Here is a 16,205-nt window from a genome sequence, read left to right on the forward strand (position 1 = left end):
TCAGAGATGTTGATGGGCCCTCCTAGTCATCATGGCCACCTGGGCTTCCAGAGACAGTGTCCCATCCAGGGTGATCCCATGATCCCACACCTGGTCCTTCTGGGATAGTACCACTCCTTACAACAACAGATGTCTTTCAATTCCCCGGACTCGGGCGCTTGGCACACAGAGCACCTCCATCTTACTGGGATTCAGTTTCAGTTTATTGACCCTCATCTAGTCCATGACTGCCACTAGGCCGCCATCCAGCACTCAGGCAGCCTAAGCTGATGCAGGTGGAACCAAGAGGAACAGCTGGGTTCATTTGCACATTGATGACAACCCATGCCATATCCTCTGATGATCTCCCCCAGCGTCTTCCTATAGATATTAAATAACATAGGAGACAGAACTGAGCCCTGAGGAATTTCACAAGAGAGCTCCCAGGGACCTAAGTGCCTGCCCCCCCTCCATCTCTACTTTCTGGAGTAGAGCACCTGCCATTAAAGTAGGTCAAGAACCATTGCATTACAGTGGACCCCAGACCCAACCCCTGCAACCATTATAGGAGATTACAGTGGTTGATAGTATTGAAGGCCAACAGGAACTACCTACCTTTGTCCCTTTCCCTTAGGAGGTCATCCACCAGGGCAACCAAGGCTGTCTCCGTCCCAAACTCCTGCCTGAACCCTGACTGACCTGGATCAAGAAAATCAGTTTCATCCAAATGTATTTACAGTTGCACCACCATCACCCACTCCAAGACCTTACCCTGAAAAGAGATATTGACTACAGGTCAATAGTTGTTAGGTCTCCTTGGTCCAGGGATGACTTCTTCAGGAGGGTGTGTACCACTGCCTCCTTCAAGGCACGAGGCACCTCCCCACTCCCTAAGGAGGCATTCAACCACCTCCTGGACCCATCCATGATGGGCAAGGATTAGCCACGATGGGCAAGGATCAAAGGGACAGGTGGTTGGCTGAAACCCTGCAAGCAACTTGTCCTCAGGTTGCAGCAATTAAAATTGATCCTATACAATCAGACCTGACGGTTCTCTGTATAGGGCCAGACACACATTGAGACAGCCCCATAGTTGTCATGGTGGCTATGAGGTCTTGCACCACTCCACACGAAGCATCCTTGGCATGGACTTTGAAGTCACCCAGGTCAATAAAGCAGGGAGCCTCCAACACCACCTCTGAGAGCCCTTCAGTCAGCACAGAAAGGGATGCTGTTGGGCAGTGGGATAAACAGTAAATCAACAGTCATCGATGATGAAGGTCTTATTCTGGGCTGACCTGGCATTCACCAACAGCACCCTCAGACTTGAGGGCTGGTCAACATGACTCCCTGAGAGCTGGGGGTGGGGAGAAATAGGAGTGATGGCTTTTAGACCCTTAATGCCCCTTCTTGGCACTCAGCTATATTGCCACTCACCATGATACTGCCTTTGGAATGGTATGATCCTATGCAATGATCCAAGATCATGCCCCCACACTCTTCCTAACCCTCTCCCCATGGCAAACAGCCACTCCCTACTCCCCCCCCCCCAAATCCCTGGGCCCCATTGCACCAGCCACTCACCACTTCCCTGGAGTGCAGAGTACCTGGCTCTCACTCAGATTTATGGGCCTCTTTGATGTTTTTGGGTAATGGGGCTGGAGATGTGACCCACTCAGGCCACTCTGTCAGGCCACTTGTGTTTTGCTTTTGTTAACATTATACGTAAACTACTGTTTACGTAGGTCTGTGGTTCATGAGCAGGAAGAGCGCGTGCATGTGTTTACAGTGCATGTCAAAGCAAAACATTCCCCTTGCAAGAGAGATCAAGAAATTTGTCTCTCCACCCAGTTCGGCTGTCCTCCCTGATCTAATTTCTGCACCCCTCAGGCTCATCCAGGAAAGCCCAACCCTGGGAAGTCAAGGTGAGGTCAAAGGCAATCCCCACGCCCCTATCCCTCCCCCCCAAATGCACCCTACCCCACTAAAACACAACAGCCCCAGCCTGCCCCTGCCCCCAAATAGCACCTGAAGGGACATCCCAATGAGTGGTGTGCTTTGGCTGCTGACTGAGGGCACTGCCTCAGCCCTTGTTCTGATTATGTGGCTGGTGCTTATTTTGTAGGGGGATGGCTACCCCCTTTTCCTTGAAGGCTTTTATAATGCCATGAGTAGACTGTGTGTAGAATTCTATTTGTTGCTGCCATAGCTTGTACCAATGTTTTCTGGAATCCTGCAGAAGTACTATATGTTCCATGAAATTAACTTTAAGTTTTGTGTAAGCAGTAGTTTACGTATAATGTTAACAAAAGCAAAACACAAGTGGCCTGACAGAACACACAAAATGAGCTTACCCATGTGCACTGCTGTGTGAATACCGAATTACATGCATAAAACAACAACTTTACAAACTTGTTCCGATTGTTTACACTTCAGAAAAAGCAAAAAGGTTTCTGTATACATCTTTCCCTGTCCCCACTCTACAGAGAATAGCATTGTTAGGTGCCCACCAAACTGAAGTGTGTGGAAAACAAACTCTTTTCCATGCTTAATCTTCCTAACAAATTTCTTGATCTCTCTTGCAAGGGGAATGTTTTGCTTTGACATGCACTGTAAACACATGCACGCGCTCTTCCTGCTCATGAACCACAGACCTAAACAAGAAAAACTGAAGGACAGCTGATGAGAGGCTTTTGGGTATAACAAGCAACAGATGAGTTTAGAAGCTAGGCTGGATTGCCTCACCGTCTGGTTTCAAGCAAAGCATTATGCATTTGACAGTTGATAATGAAAAGCACCTGACAAGGACCAAGTGGACCTTCATGAGGAGGTACCTTTTGGATAACACGTTTCTTCTCTGCTACCAAGTGTAAAAGGCCCTATTGACCTTTATAGGAGGAACAAAAGTGTACTGAAGTGTGTGTGTGTGGGCTGCATAATTAAAGGAGAAACCTACAATGACTCAGCACTGGCCAGGTAACTCAATTATTTGGAGACTTCAGTTATTCCACAAACTGATGCAAGGAAGCTATCTTCCCAAATCAAAAGGGGAGTGTAAACTGCTAATCTGCTTCTGAGCCCAATTCAGAGTTCTAATTGTCACCTTTTAAAGGCCTGTGCACAGTGGTGGAATTCAGCAGGTTGGCACCACTTTGGCAGAACCGGTTGTTAAAATGGTGCTTGTAAACAACCAATTGTAAAATTATTTGAATCCCACCACTGGAATAGGGACGTTGCTCACATTCTAGGCTACCTGTCAGCAGAGATCCTCTTCAGAGGTCTGCTTTCCTCCACTCTGTGAAGTGGGCTGGATAGCTAAGAGGGAGAGAGTCTTTGCGGTTAAGGCACTCTGGTTTCTGAATGTATTCTTTAGTACATATCTACTCAACTGGTAGAATAGAAACGTAGCACAGTGCTATGTGGGTGGGCAGAGGGGAAATAAATTTGTAGCATATTTCAAAATGGGACTCAACAAGTTATCTCTTGGTATGCATTACTTACAGTGCATGTTACAAATGTTTCTGTAGATCTTTCTTGAAAACTTGGGATATTTTTTACCTCCCTAATATGCCCTTCAATTTAAAAAGCTTTTTAAAAAGCTATTTATAAAACTGACCTTTAGAAAGCTGTTATTGAAAAAAAAAGTTTTCGGTGTAATGTTCTTTGGACCCCAGTATTTTCAGTTGTGATGCCATTTAAAACAAGTAATAGCTTTGGTAAAATTGCTGCTAGCTTATAATTATACATACATAGTACTTTTCCTCTTGCTAGTTTGGTTTTCCAGGCCTCCCAAATTATGTAGGTTAGATGGATAATATTTTCTCTCATTCAGTAGTTCAGTTTGTGTTGCTGTTCTAAAGTGAGTCCAAATCAACATCTGAGGAGCTTAGCAGTTTCTTCTAGCTGGGTCTATATACATATACAGCTGGGTCTATATACTATATACAGAGTACCGACTCTGGTACTTCTAGGGTTGCCAAATCTCCCACTGGGTTGGGAAACTTCCCACCTGCTATGTTTGTCTTATTGTTCTCCCTGTCCTATTCTTAACTATGAGTTTCCAGTACAGGAAACTTCATTGCTTCATGTTGTATAGCATTGCCAGGTATCTTGAGCCCTAAGGATAGGGAAGGAGATACATTTTTGTTCTTTCCCCTCCCCATTGTCAGAAACCACTCAAAAACTTCAGTGCCCACAAGCAGTCAAACTCAATTTCTGCCTGCTGTACAAAACAATAAATATTTCGTTGGTGGTCTCTCATGCAAAATTTAAAACATGTGCTGCACTGTTACCTTTGTGAGTTTGAGTAGGCCATGATTAGCGGGGGCGCAGCTCAGTGAACAAACTATGCAGCATTTCAAAGTATTTCCGTAACTGGTTGAGGACGTACGGATTCCTGTCTCAGGTTGTAGCATGGTTGGATCTTTTGCACTGTTGTCACACCACCCTTTGGCACCTTGAATTCAGGTGAGGTCTGCTATTTCTAAGCTGAGTCAATTACCTCACCAGGTTGTCAAATTTCACGGGCAGACCACACAGTTGCAGACAAAATAGGTTAGCTCTGAAACACAACATCTGCCACTGGGACGAGGAGAACCTTCAAGCACTTGGTGTACACACTCTTCATGCTGCATGACAGGAGAATTAGGAGAGGAAATCCCACATAGCATGGAGAAGATACTTCCAAAATTGATGAGCTGTACGCAGAATCTCAGTCCTTAATCAAAAGTCCTTTTTGCTCAACTTTAATGAATATGGGGTTTAAAAAGTGATACTTGCACAGCATGTGAAGAAGATGCAGAATAAATCTGACAAGTCTGGTCAGTGAGTGGTTTCCCATCCTGAAGAATTATTGAAGAAGGGGCTGCTGTCTGTTCTATTACTGTACCAATCCATTTTAAATAATGCCCTCCTAAACATTTCTGTTTTGCACCTTCTGGGAAATGATAGAAATTGGAGGGCTTTACTGATCTTCTCAGGCAAGTCATTCCATATGGTGGATGTCACAGCATAGCTGATGCCGAACCTTTTTGAGACCGAGTGCCCAAATTGCAACCCAAAACCCACTTATTTATCGCAAAGTGCCAACACAGCAATTTAACCCGAATACTGAGGTTTTAGTTTAGAAAAAATGGTTGGCTCAGAGGCGCATGTTACTGGGGAGTTAGCTTGTTGAAGCAACCATGCAACGCTTCAAATGGGTGGATCATGACCCTAGGAGGGTTTACTCAGCAGCAAGCCCCATTGCCAGCAACCAAGCTTACTTCCAGGTAAAGGATTGTGCCCAGGCTATCCTAGATGTGTGTGTGTGTGTGGGGGGGTGATTTTCCACCCTCCCATGATGAACTCTGTGCACGTGTGCCCACAGAAAGGGCTCTGAGTGCCACCTCTGGCACCGTGCCATAGTTTCACCATCACTGGCATAGAATGTATGGGCCATTGCCAGTCTTATCTGATGTCATTGGCAGAGTGGTGTGCACAGAAGTTTCTTGCTCAGATGAATAAAGCTCATGTGGCAGAGCATGGTAGGAGAGGTGGTTCTTTAGGTATTTAGGTCTAAGGTTATGAGGGGCTTTGTACATGATAGCCATAATCTTAGATTGAACCTGGTAACTAACCAGTAACCAATGGAGTGATTGCAGAATGTGTATTCTCTCTGAGTTTCACAGACCCCCCCCCCATTTGTCTTTCTCCATTTACAAACAAACAAAACAAAGCTACTATGCACAGAGTGCATTTTGCATGCTTCTGTTGTGTTGTATCATTTGGCTGTCAGGGTATATTTCACTCAAAATAGAGATGTCAAATTTTTATTTTACCCTTAACTGTAAGATAGTTGGTTTGTCTGTATAAGTAAATATACATGGTATTCCCTCTTCCATTTTATCCTTACAACAACTCTGTGCAGGGAGTTAGGCCAAGAGAATGTGACTGGCCAGGGCTGCCATTCCCCTGCTAGGTGCTTCCTTGCTGCCATTCAGCTGGCTGATTAGGAAAAAATGGTAGGAAATTGGGGAGTGTCAGTGCCCTAATGGGCTGAAAGCATGCTGCGGTGGGGCGGGGGGGGGGGGCGTTGCTGGGGACACTCAGGAATTTGAGCTAAACGTCATGGTTGAACACTAGAGTTTAGGCCAAATGCCAGAGTGTCCCTCAGAGGTGTTCTGTTGTCACTTCTGGATCCACAAGGAGTAACATCTGTGCAGCACTGGTGGCATCATTCTGTCACTGGCAAAGACCTTCACTAATGGTAAGTCTCCTGCTGGGTTGCCAGGCTCTTCTTGGCTACCCTATGACTGGCCAAAGATCACTTTGTGAGCTTCGAGATTTATTGGGATTTTGGTATCCCCAGTAATACCCCATAGTAGTTCTCATATTATATTCCTAACATAATGGCTGGAATGACATTAATTAATCCAAGTATGCATGTTTTTCTGCAGGGAACTTTGTGAGCAGTGATTACAGTTTAACCTAGGCTTGTACAGACTATTTAGCTATTATGTTGAGTGCAGATGGGAGCCTCCAATGATTGACCATAAAACACACTTTTTCTCTGTGGGGAGAGATCCTTCCCCTGCTAAACTCTGTAAGAGGTTCCAGCTGCTGATTAGTCTCAAGGAATCTGCTTTTTCTCACCAACATGAAAAGTCATTCCATCAGTGTTTGTTGTGTTTTGTCAGCAGCCGTGCTGAGGTGTGGAGAGACAAAGCAGATGCTCTTGAGTTGGTAAATTTAGATTTATTTCAACCTCTTTTATCTCTCCTTCATTCTTCCCAAGTCAGAGGCTGGAATTTAGCCCTGAAGGTGCTTATGAACATGCACCTGTATAAGTGCATATTTAAAACAAGGGATTTACATTTCTTGGACTGAGTTACCCTTGAAATACTTTACACCATCCAGGAATTGTGTACACATTTTTAAAATATGGACCAATATAAAATCCTGGACTAGGCTCATAATTTTCAGGTAACAAGTACTGTGCTGCCAGGATGGCAAAAATGAATGTGGGCTAATTCTTTGTTGTTGATGAGGGGATTCCCTGAAACCATCTAACTCCTTGTTCTACTTGTTTGCAGTTCTCCTTTGGCAGTACTGCCTTTTCTTAGCCCTTTTAAGTTGTTGCAGTTTGGGATGGTTAACCATGGGTTAGAGATTGCTCCATGCACAACTATTTATCAGATCTCCATTTTGTATGAACAAGGCAGTGCACTTTGGTACACACAAGGAGTATGAAATGCCAATTGAATGTATTGAGAGGACCACGCATAGCACTATGCCCTCTAACATATACCGGTAAATGGCCTGCAAAAACATTACCCACTTTTTGTTTTGCCTTGGTAGGACTGCTAACTCTTAAAATAAAACCCACTGGAGCTTGGGTGATGCTAGTCACATGAGGGTATGTCTTTTTGTGCATTTTTTCATTTATGATGACTTTATGTTTTATAATATACTTTAAACCCAATTTGATGGCGGCCTGGGGTGCCCTCAAACACAGAAAACATTCAAATATTCTAAAGGAGAAAGGAAGACATGTATGATGGTCTGCTGGAGATTCTTGAGAAGACTCTCCCTGTTTGTTCATTTAGCCACAAAAAGCATTCCTTGGAAGGCCTGATTGAGACTCCAGTAGGGTTGCCAGCTCTGGCTTGGGAAATATCTGGAGATTCTTGGGGCGGAAGGGCAGACTTTGGGGAGGAGAGGGAACTTATCAGGGATGTGATGCCAGAGGGTCCATTCTCAGAACTCTCAGAACTCTTTCAGCCCCAGTTAACTCACAAGGGGTCTGTTGTGGAAGAGGAAGGGAGAGGAGTTTGTAAGCTGCCTTGAGACTCCTTACAGGAGAGAAAGGCGGGGTATAAATCCAAACTACTCCTCCTCCTTCCTTTTACAAGATGACTTGAATCTATCTTCTGCAATGTACAAATGTTGCTGTTTCATTAGCTAGAGAGTGGTGGAAGGTAGTGTGAGTCGGATGGAAGGTGTTGGTGTTTTCAAATGGCTGGGGAGCCAGGATGGCTGTACCTCCAACTTTTTCTCTGTTTACAGGACATTGTGTCCTGAAGCTAATTCTGCAATTCAAGCAAGTTTGTAAAAAATGCTGTTTAGATCTATATCCGGCACCAATTTGTTGCCAGGTATTTTGAACCGTTTCACTTCTACGTTTCCTTTTATGTTTTTATGAGTTTCCTGGATTTATGTATATTAAAAAATAAATAAATGTCATGTACATTTTAGATTTCTACTTATAACTAGGCAAGCTTTTTTTTACAGCTGTGCTAGTCCAAAGGTATAGTTCCAAGTACTTTTTTTAATAGAACCAACTCAATGGCATGATAGTTCCTCTTCGTCACCATGGCTCATAGCCATTAATTAAGCTTATCACAAGCCTGCTGTGTGCAGGAGATCTCCCCAGCTCCCATTGCACATTGGCATGCTAGTGAGAGGGGAAAAAATGAAAAATTGCAGTCACGTGTTCCAGAATTCTTCTAGGTTATCCTTGGGAGTTGTCCAATAGGGCCCTGTCACTAGACTCAGACTGGTTGCTTCTGACTGGCAACTCTATCACTGATGACTTATCTTCCATGTCTCTATCTAACCCTTTGCTCTCTGTCTACTTTCTCTATCATGTTTCCTCTTTGTCAATGTTTTCTGAGCTGAAAACTCTGAAACTCAGAAAGGTACTCTTAAAGTCAGTGGTGGGATTCAAATAATTCAACAACCAGTTCCGGTGGTAGAATTCAAATACTTTAACAAGTGGTTGTTTACAAGCACCATTTTAACAACCGGTTCTGCCGAAGTGGTGCGAACCTGCTGAATCCTACCACTGCTTAAGGTATTCCCTTAATCATTTCCCCACTTCTGCACTTTTCCCATTTCTGTGATACACTTTTTGAGATACAGCAACCAGCACTGTACATAGTATTCCTAGCATGGGATGTTTAAAAAGCAACTGGAAAAAAAGATCAGAATTTTCTGAATACAATGCGCACAACCTTTAAAAAAAAACACAGTCCCTAAAAAAATATCTGAAACCTGGCAGATCTGTGGCATGTATGTGCTTATGGAAGCTGTAAACCCTCAGATCAAATGGGAGAGGGGGCAATTGTAACCTTATGGTCTAAGTTAGGGAAGTGTGGGCCTTGAATGTTTTTTCCCTTCTCTTGTTTGTGAAATCTGTTTCAAAGCCATTTTTCAGCATAAAGAATTTTTTTTATTGGAGCACCTTTTAACAAATCCTTGTTTTAACATGGAAAAAGCCTACCTAGTTTATTTTGTGAAGATAAGCTTCAGAAATATGTATTTCAGAATGTTAAAGACTAATCTAGCAGCTTTGTGATAAAAAACTGTGACAGATCAAGGTGATTATAATAATGAATTACGTTTGCTGTTACTGATTGTATGGTGGGAACATCATTTCCAAGCCTTATTATCTCAGTTTGTTCCCTGTGGACCATGAGGGTGGGGTGTGCATTTTTCCCCACTGGCATGTGCCATGCCATATACCTGCTCACACTTCATATGAATGCCATTCTTCTATACGCATGTTTCCATTATTGCTCTCTTTCACCTGGTGGGCTCCAAAAGACGTCATGTGGAAGCAGCGGTTGTATTTTCGGGATGCAGAAAGGAAGTGTTCTGCAATTGGATGCTGATGAGTGAGAAGGCTGTGAAGAGGTTCAGGGTAGGGTTGAAGGGCAGGGAGTTGGACTGTACCACTACTGCAGCACATTCCCGGGAACTCATCCCGCCACTTCAGAGCACGACACCAAGTACAGGGTGATCGGAGGCTGAGAGCAGTAAACTTGTCTCCACAGTAATAAATCTGATGTCCACATGCAAAACCTGACAAATGTTTAGTAGTCCAAGGTGATAGTGTGGTTTGTAATCTGTTTTGATAGTATTTGGCTGTAGTGGTGTTGTTAACGTGAGGGTGGATGGAGGAGTACTTTTCACAGCCTGTCTGTTAACTTCGGGGTGAGATTCAGCATACTTCTTTGTAGCCTGTTTGTGAACTTTGGGGTGACATGCAGCATATTTCCTCACAGCCTGTCTGTGGACTGATGGGTTTGTTTTCAAATAGGTTCACGTGCGTTGTGGAGGGCGGTGGTAGAGTGCAGTTGGTGAAGGACATGAAGCTGGTGGTGTTGAATTGTCACCCTTAGAATGTTCATCCAGCATGTCTATGGACTGAGCGGTTGGTTTGCCCTTAGAATGTTTGCACAGGTGGCCAGAGATGAGCAGTTAAAACAGTAAATGTGTAATAACTCAAGTGAAAGTGAATATTTTGGGAAATCCTTTCTTTAGTGAGCACCTGGAGTATGTAAGGAACAGGTGTGCCTGTGTGGCTTCAGTGGTTTTTGAGTTCTGTTGATGAGTCAGTCAGTGAGTCAGTGAGTGGAACTTCGCATTTATAGATATAGATTAATCTAGATCTGATGTTATCAAACTTTGTAAAACTTGACTGGATCAATTATCTATAAAACCGGCAAACTCAGTGCCACATATTGTTTCTAAAATCCTCATGTAAAATCTTGTAGTTCAATTTCAACATCCAAAATGTGAAATGTGGAATCTGGTGAGACTTTAAAAGAATGTTATTTTTGCTGCCATAAGACCCATTTAATATTGTTTGAATAAATGGTTCACCTCCTGTTGAAATTGGATCAAGTGCATTCAGAGAACGTTAGTTGGTGCTTACTGAGTTGGCCAGTAGTTGTGTGTGAGGACACCAGAATTGTTGCCTTCTAGGCTGAAAGGGCCATTGTACCATGCAAATGCAACATCATGAGAGTGGTATACAAATACAGCAAGCAAAGTGGTAAATAATGCCATTCTTTTAAATAAATACAGACATTTTTAACATAAAGCATTTTTTCTTCCTTTCTGTTCTCACCTATCTTTAGTTTTTAATAAGTGACCGTGACCGAGACCCTCAGTGTAACCTCCACTGCTCCAGATCCCAGACCAAGCCCCTCTGTGCCTCAGATGGCAGGACATATGAGTCAATGTGTGACTACCAGAGAGCAAAATGCAGGGACTCAAGTCTGAGTGTGGTTCATCGAGGCAGATGCAAAGGTAAGGAAACCATAGGTAGTTTCCCATGATATGGGGTGGAAGGGTTCAGCTTTGTTATTCCACAATAGGTTTGGGCATTAAACCAGGAAGAACCCCGGAAATATTGACTTCACTCAACTATTACTATTTAAATTCTTCAGTAAATAGATTCAGCAAGAGGTGTGTGCATATGTGTGTGAGAGTAGGGTCAGTCATTTGAGCAGTCAGGAAGATTTGAACAGTGGACCAGTCCTAAACTTTCATACAATGTTTTGTATTAGAACTACAGAAAGATCAATCAGTTTGACACTTAGGCTAATTAGTAAAACAGATTGGTTCACTCTCTTGTGCAACAATGGAATTATCTTTTAAAGGATTGTAATGAATAGTTGTAACTTTTAAAAATGTTAGCCAATGTTTCTGTCAACATAAATAAGCAGTTCTTCTCTTTGGCTTTTATCTGAGGCCATAATGCATGAACTACTTACCCCATGGCTGTCTGCTTTGCAGGGGGGTTTCCCCATGGTTTCTGTTGACACAGGGATTTTCCTGCTGCAAAGTATCCTTAGCCAACCTGATGCACTATTTTGTCCTCCCGTCACTTTCTTATTGTTTCCATGAAACCTCCATTTGGGCAGATTGCCTGCCACTTTTTTAAAAAAATCATCCTTGGTCTAGCATGATCCTTTGCTAGACCATGTCGATTTTATGTCAATTTCAGAGCCTGTTGCTTCAGTGATAGACTTTCAGCGTTAAAATTAAAAAAGAGAAAGCCCTTTTGATCATTGTGAAGTGGCCTGAAAAGCGGGAGGAATTGATGTGGTGTGGGCAGAGAAAGGCAAGGAAGAGTGAAAAAACTGGAAGAAAGGTTAACATATTCCAAACTCCTTCGCCTTCCCTGAGAAGGGAGAGAAAAAGTCACACTTTCAGAGCTTTCAGAAACCATGGGGATTCCTTTGCTTTGAAAGCAGGATGACGGCTGAAGAAGGGAAAATATGTGAGTAACAGAGAATCAAGCCCACGAGTTAAAGCCCTTAGAATGCCAGGGTCACTTTATGGTTCCAACATTTTTTAAAATAATAGAAATATGGCCTCCTCCCCCACCCCACCCATACAGTATTGTATTTTAAAATGTTTAACAAAAATGCAAGACATTAAGCCCGTATTAAAAACCAATCTAAAAACTTCATATCACTTATGCAGAGGAGTTACTGCATGGGAATATATAGAGAGTTACTGCATGGGAATATATATAGAGAGGAGATCCTTACCTGTATGAAGTAGATAGCCCCTCTTCCCCCAAAATAGACCACAGACCAAACTCTCATGTTTGGAGATTCCTGCAACTGTGTTAAGTGCCCAGAAACATGTTATGTTTCTAGCATCGTTAGCTTCTGAAGAGCCAGAAGTTAAGCAAGCTCATCTTAACAAAATGCACCACAATTAAATAAAACAGATAAACTACATATTAGTCAGTGACATTCTTGGCTTGATGGAATATTTAATGCTATAAATAGTAGTCTAATAAGCAGTCAGCAGATCACTGAGTCAACCCAAAAGGCTTTTAGTTGCAAAATACCCTAAGTTGCAAAATACCCTAAGTCTGCTAGTAAATAACATTTGTGATGCTGGGTTTCTAAAGAATGGAAAGGAATGCCTTCCTAAATAGTTTTTGTTGGGAGTTGGTCAGAATTTGCCTGAATGTCAGTGTGTCAATCTGGATGTTACTTGTACCTTTTTTCCTCCTGAAAAGCATCTTGGGGGTGGGGTGGGGGCTTAAGGGACCACCTACTGCTGTACCCCTGCCCACTTTCTGTTTTTCTATTCCAAACTTCTCAATAAATGGCTTCTGCCCTCCCATGGGGTTTAAAGTACATATTTTCCTTCTGTTAACTAATTTGAACTTTTTAGTATTCCATGCCTTGCCGCAGGCCATCTAGTGAACAGGTGAAATAGATCTCCTTGTTTAACTAAGCTATATATTATTATTCTGAATAAGACACTGACCATGGTGGTTTCTGTCCTGGTTCAGTGTTTCAACATGGTGGTCAGATGGCTGACAGGAAACTGAAGCTGAATTCAGATAAGATGGAGGCAGTGCTGACCATTGATTTAAATGGGATTGTTCTTCTGTCTGTCAGGGAATCTTGCTGGATATTAGTCATAGTTGTGAAAAAGTATTTTTAACTGGAAGCTGATTTTCTTTTTGCATACACCAAATAAATAAATACACCAATCTAACCATGCTGCCCCATGCTCCAGTAACACATGGCTAGATTTAATTAATGTGCTATATGTGGGACTGTTCTTGAAGACAATCTGGACACTGCAGGTAGTACAAAAAGCAACAGCCAATTTTTTATTAGGACCGTGTTATTTCTATTCTCAGGTCCCTTCATTGACTGCCGGTTAGTTTCTAGATTCTGATCGAGGGTTTGCTACTCACTTTTAATTTCTTCATGACCTGGGGCCCAAGTACCTAAAAGATCTGCTTTCTCTTCATATTTCTACATGACAGTTCCAATCTCCCCTGAATGTGTGATACAAGGTGGTTTTAGATTGGTTTTTAATATGCCTTTAATATGGTTTTAATATGTCTTTTAATGCATTCCATATTTTTTGTTCTAATGTTTGTTATTTTGTCTATTTGCATTGCTGCTACCAATCTTGAGTCCTGAGATGTGGTGGGTATGTAAATATTTTAAATGAATAGTTGTTCTTTTTGCATTGCAGTTTATGTAGGAATATAGTGCTTAAGACACTTCACTCTCATCTTAACTTGCTGACAGTGCAATCCTAAACCAAATTGAACCATTCTAAGCCCACTGATTTTAATGGACTTAGAAGGATGCAACTCTGCTTAGGATGACACTGTTAATTACCTGGGTGGCTCTGAGTAGTTTGATCTGAGAAGCTCTCAGAAACTAAGCAGGGTCAGTTTTGGTTAATACGTGAATGGAAGACTACAAAGGAATACCAAAGGTCGCTATGCAGAGGAAAGCAATAGAAAACCACCTCTGCTGTTGTCTTAAAAACCCTACTGGGTCACCATAAGTTGTCTGCAACTTGATGGCACTTTACACACACAGTCTATGAAAGACTAGATGAGAATCCTAAGACTCAGTATGTCAACGATTTTACCTAATATTTGTACTGGCACCTTTGATCTAGGACATGTATAAAGCAGTACAAATACAATTTGTACAGTTCAGACAGAAATGATGTTTATTAGTGAATGGAGACTTCTGTGTTTTCCTTGACATGTTCTTGCAAAGCAACAGGATCTACCCAACTGAGATATATGGTAATATATGATCTTAGGCCCTTCATGTTGACAGCTTAGAAGCTTCAGCCAATCCTAGCTTGGTGGGGTTCAGAAAGTGGCGGTAGCAGACTGTTAACTGCTCTCCCTGGCTTTTTGCCTGTGAGGTTCTGCAAAGGTCTGTCTTGTCTCCTGTGCTGTATAATATATGACTTGTGGAGGTTATTAGGAGACCTGTATTACAAAGTTTGATACATAATGTATCGCTGAAGGCTTTTGTGGCTGGATTTAACTGGTTGTTGTGGGTTTTCCGGGCTGTGTGGCCGTGGTCTGGTAGATCTTGTTCAGAACAAGATCTACCAGACTATGGCCACACAGCCTGGAAAACCCACAACAACCATTTGATGCACAACTTTATTAGTGCCTACTTCAAGATCTGACAAGAGAGACTACTGAGGCAGCAATGGTTGGGTGAGGGCAAACTCATATAAGTTTAATTCAGATAAGGAGTAGTTACTTTAAAGGATTCCGCTTATGTTGATAAAACTATGTCCCTTGCTGGAGAACTCTAATCTAGTCAAATGCAGATGCTCTAGTACAGGGGTAGGGAACCTGCGGCTCTCCAGATGTTCAGGAACTACAATTCCCATCAGCCTCTGTCAGCATGGCCAATTGGCCATGCTGGTAGGGGCTGATGGGAATTGTAGTTCCTGAACATCTGGAGAGCCGCAGGTTCCCTACCCCTGCTCTAGTAAATTCCAAACTATGCTGTTGTAATGTATTGAATGATAAACTACCTTTTAAAAAGCCTTCGACAATACCTTTTAAAAACTTCAGCTAATCCAAAATGGCGGTGCGGTTCTCGCGAGAGCACAATAACCAACCAGAAACTTGGGCTGGGGAGACATGATGACGATCTGATGTCATAACGTGAGCATGTTTTTGCGATGGGGGGGAAGGTCCTGGCCCAACACAGCACGACAACCAATCAGGAGAGACCTGCCAAACCGATCGCATGATAGTGGGGATTGTTACATTTCTTGAATCCGAGATAGGCCTAGATGTCTTCACTGGAAACATGCTGCGGTGGGGAGGTTGAAAGTTCGATGAAAAGGTGCAGTTTATTTTCAAACTTGGTTTTAGCTAGATTGAATTTCCCAGTAGAGATTCAGCCCCTAACAGAAACTATTGCTTGTAGGTTAACATCAGCACTCAAGGTCTTTCATTGGAATGACATAAAAAATGTTGTGATTATTGCAGTGGTACCTTCCATTTAGACTTCACAGAAAGGGAACATTGTACACGGATAAAAGATGAAGCTTTATGTGTGTGTAACCTCTGCTTGTGGGTTCTGTGAGGCAGAACTTGGAAGGAGTTTGCAACAACTACATTTTAAACAAAATGGTTTACTTTAACATATGACAATTATCAAACATTAACATTTAACTTAACACTCCAAGGTCAAGTTTCATTCCAAGTCCTTTTAATTACAGTCTGATCATGCCAAGTCCATTCTTCTTGCTGGTGGTTGGCTCATGAAGACTCCAGAGGCTTGGTGAACTGGATTCAAGATGATGAAGGTCCCCAAAAGAACTCTCACCATTTACATACATACACAAAAAACCTGAAACAATAAATTCTAGCATTTACAATATAGCAAAAACAAACAACTCCCTTCCCACTGGTTCCCAACAACATTGCAGTTACCTCAGGGGCGTAATGAGGCAGCCCTGGGCAAACTGTAGCCCTGGGCAAAACCTGAGTTGGATCCCCCCCCCAATGGGCAGCCACTCCACCACGACCAAATTTTTTTGCACCAGGACATTGGTGCCTGCAGGGGGTGCATTTTTAGACATATCAGCACCAAAATTTCAGCATATCATCAGGAGACTGTCCTTATGCTACTCCT

The 16,205-nt window shown here is 42.6% G+C and overlaps 1 protein-coding gene across 3 annotated transcripts in view; it reads left to right on the forward strand.

Annotated features, from left to right (window-relative positions):
* Nucleotides 1–16,205, forward strand: part of SMOC1 (SPARC related modular calcium binding 1) — a 118,082-nt gene that overhangs the window by 15,256 nt on the left and 86,621 nt on the right. For all 3 annotated transcript variants that reach the window (XM_048485793.1, XM_048485792.1, XM_048485795.1), the window contains exon 2: nucleotides 10,884–11,055. In XM_048485793.1, coding sequence (XP_048341750.1) covers nucleotides 10,884–11,055 — 172 coding nt within the window. The remainder of the gene's footprint in view (nucleotides 1–10,883; nucleotides 11,056–16,205) is intronic.

This window comes from Sphaerodactylus townsendi, linkage group LG02 (assembly GCF_021028975.2).
Source record: "Sphaerodactylus townsendi isolate TG3544 linkage group LG02, MPM_Stown_v2.3, whole genome shotgun sequence".
Taxonomy (NCBI): domain Eukaryota; kingdom Metazoa; phylum Chordata; class Lepidosauria; order Squamata; family Sphaerodactylidae; genus Sphaerodactylus; species Sphaerodactylus townsendi.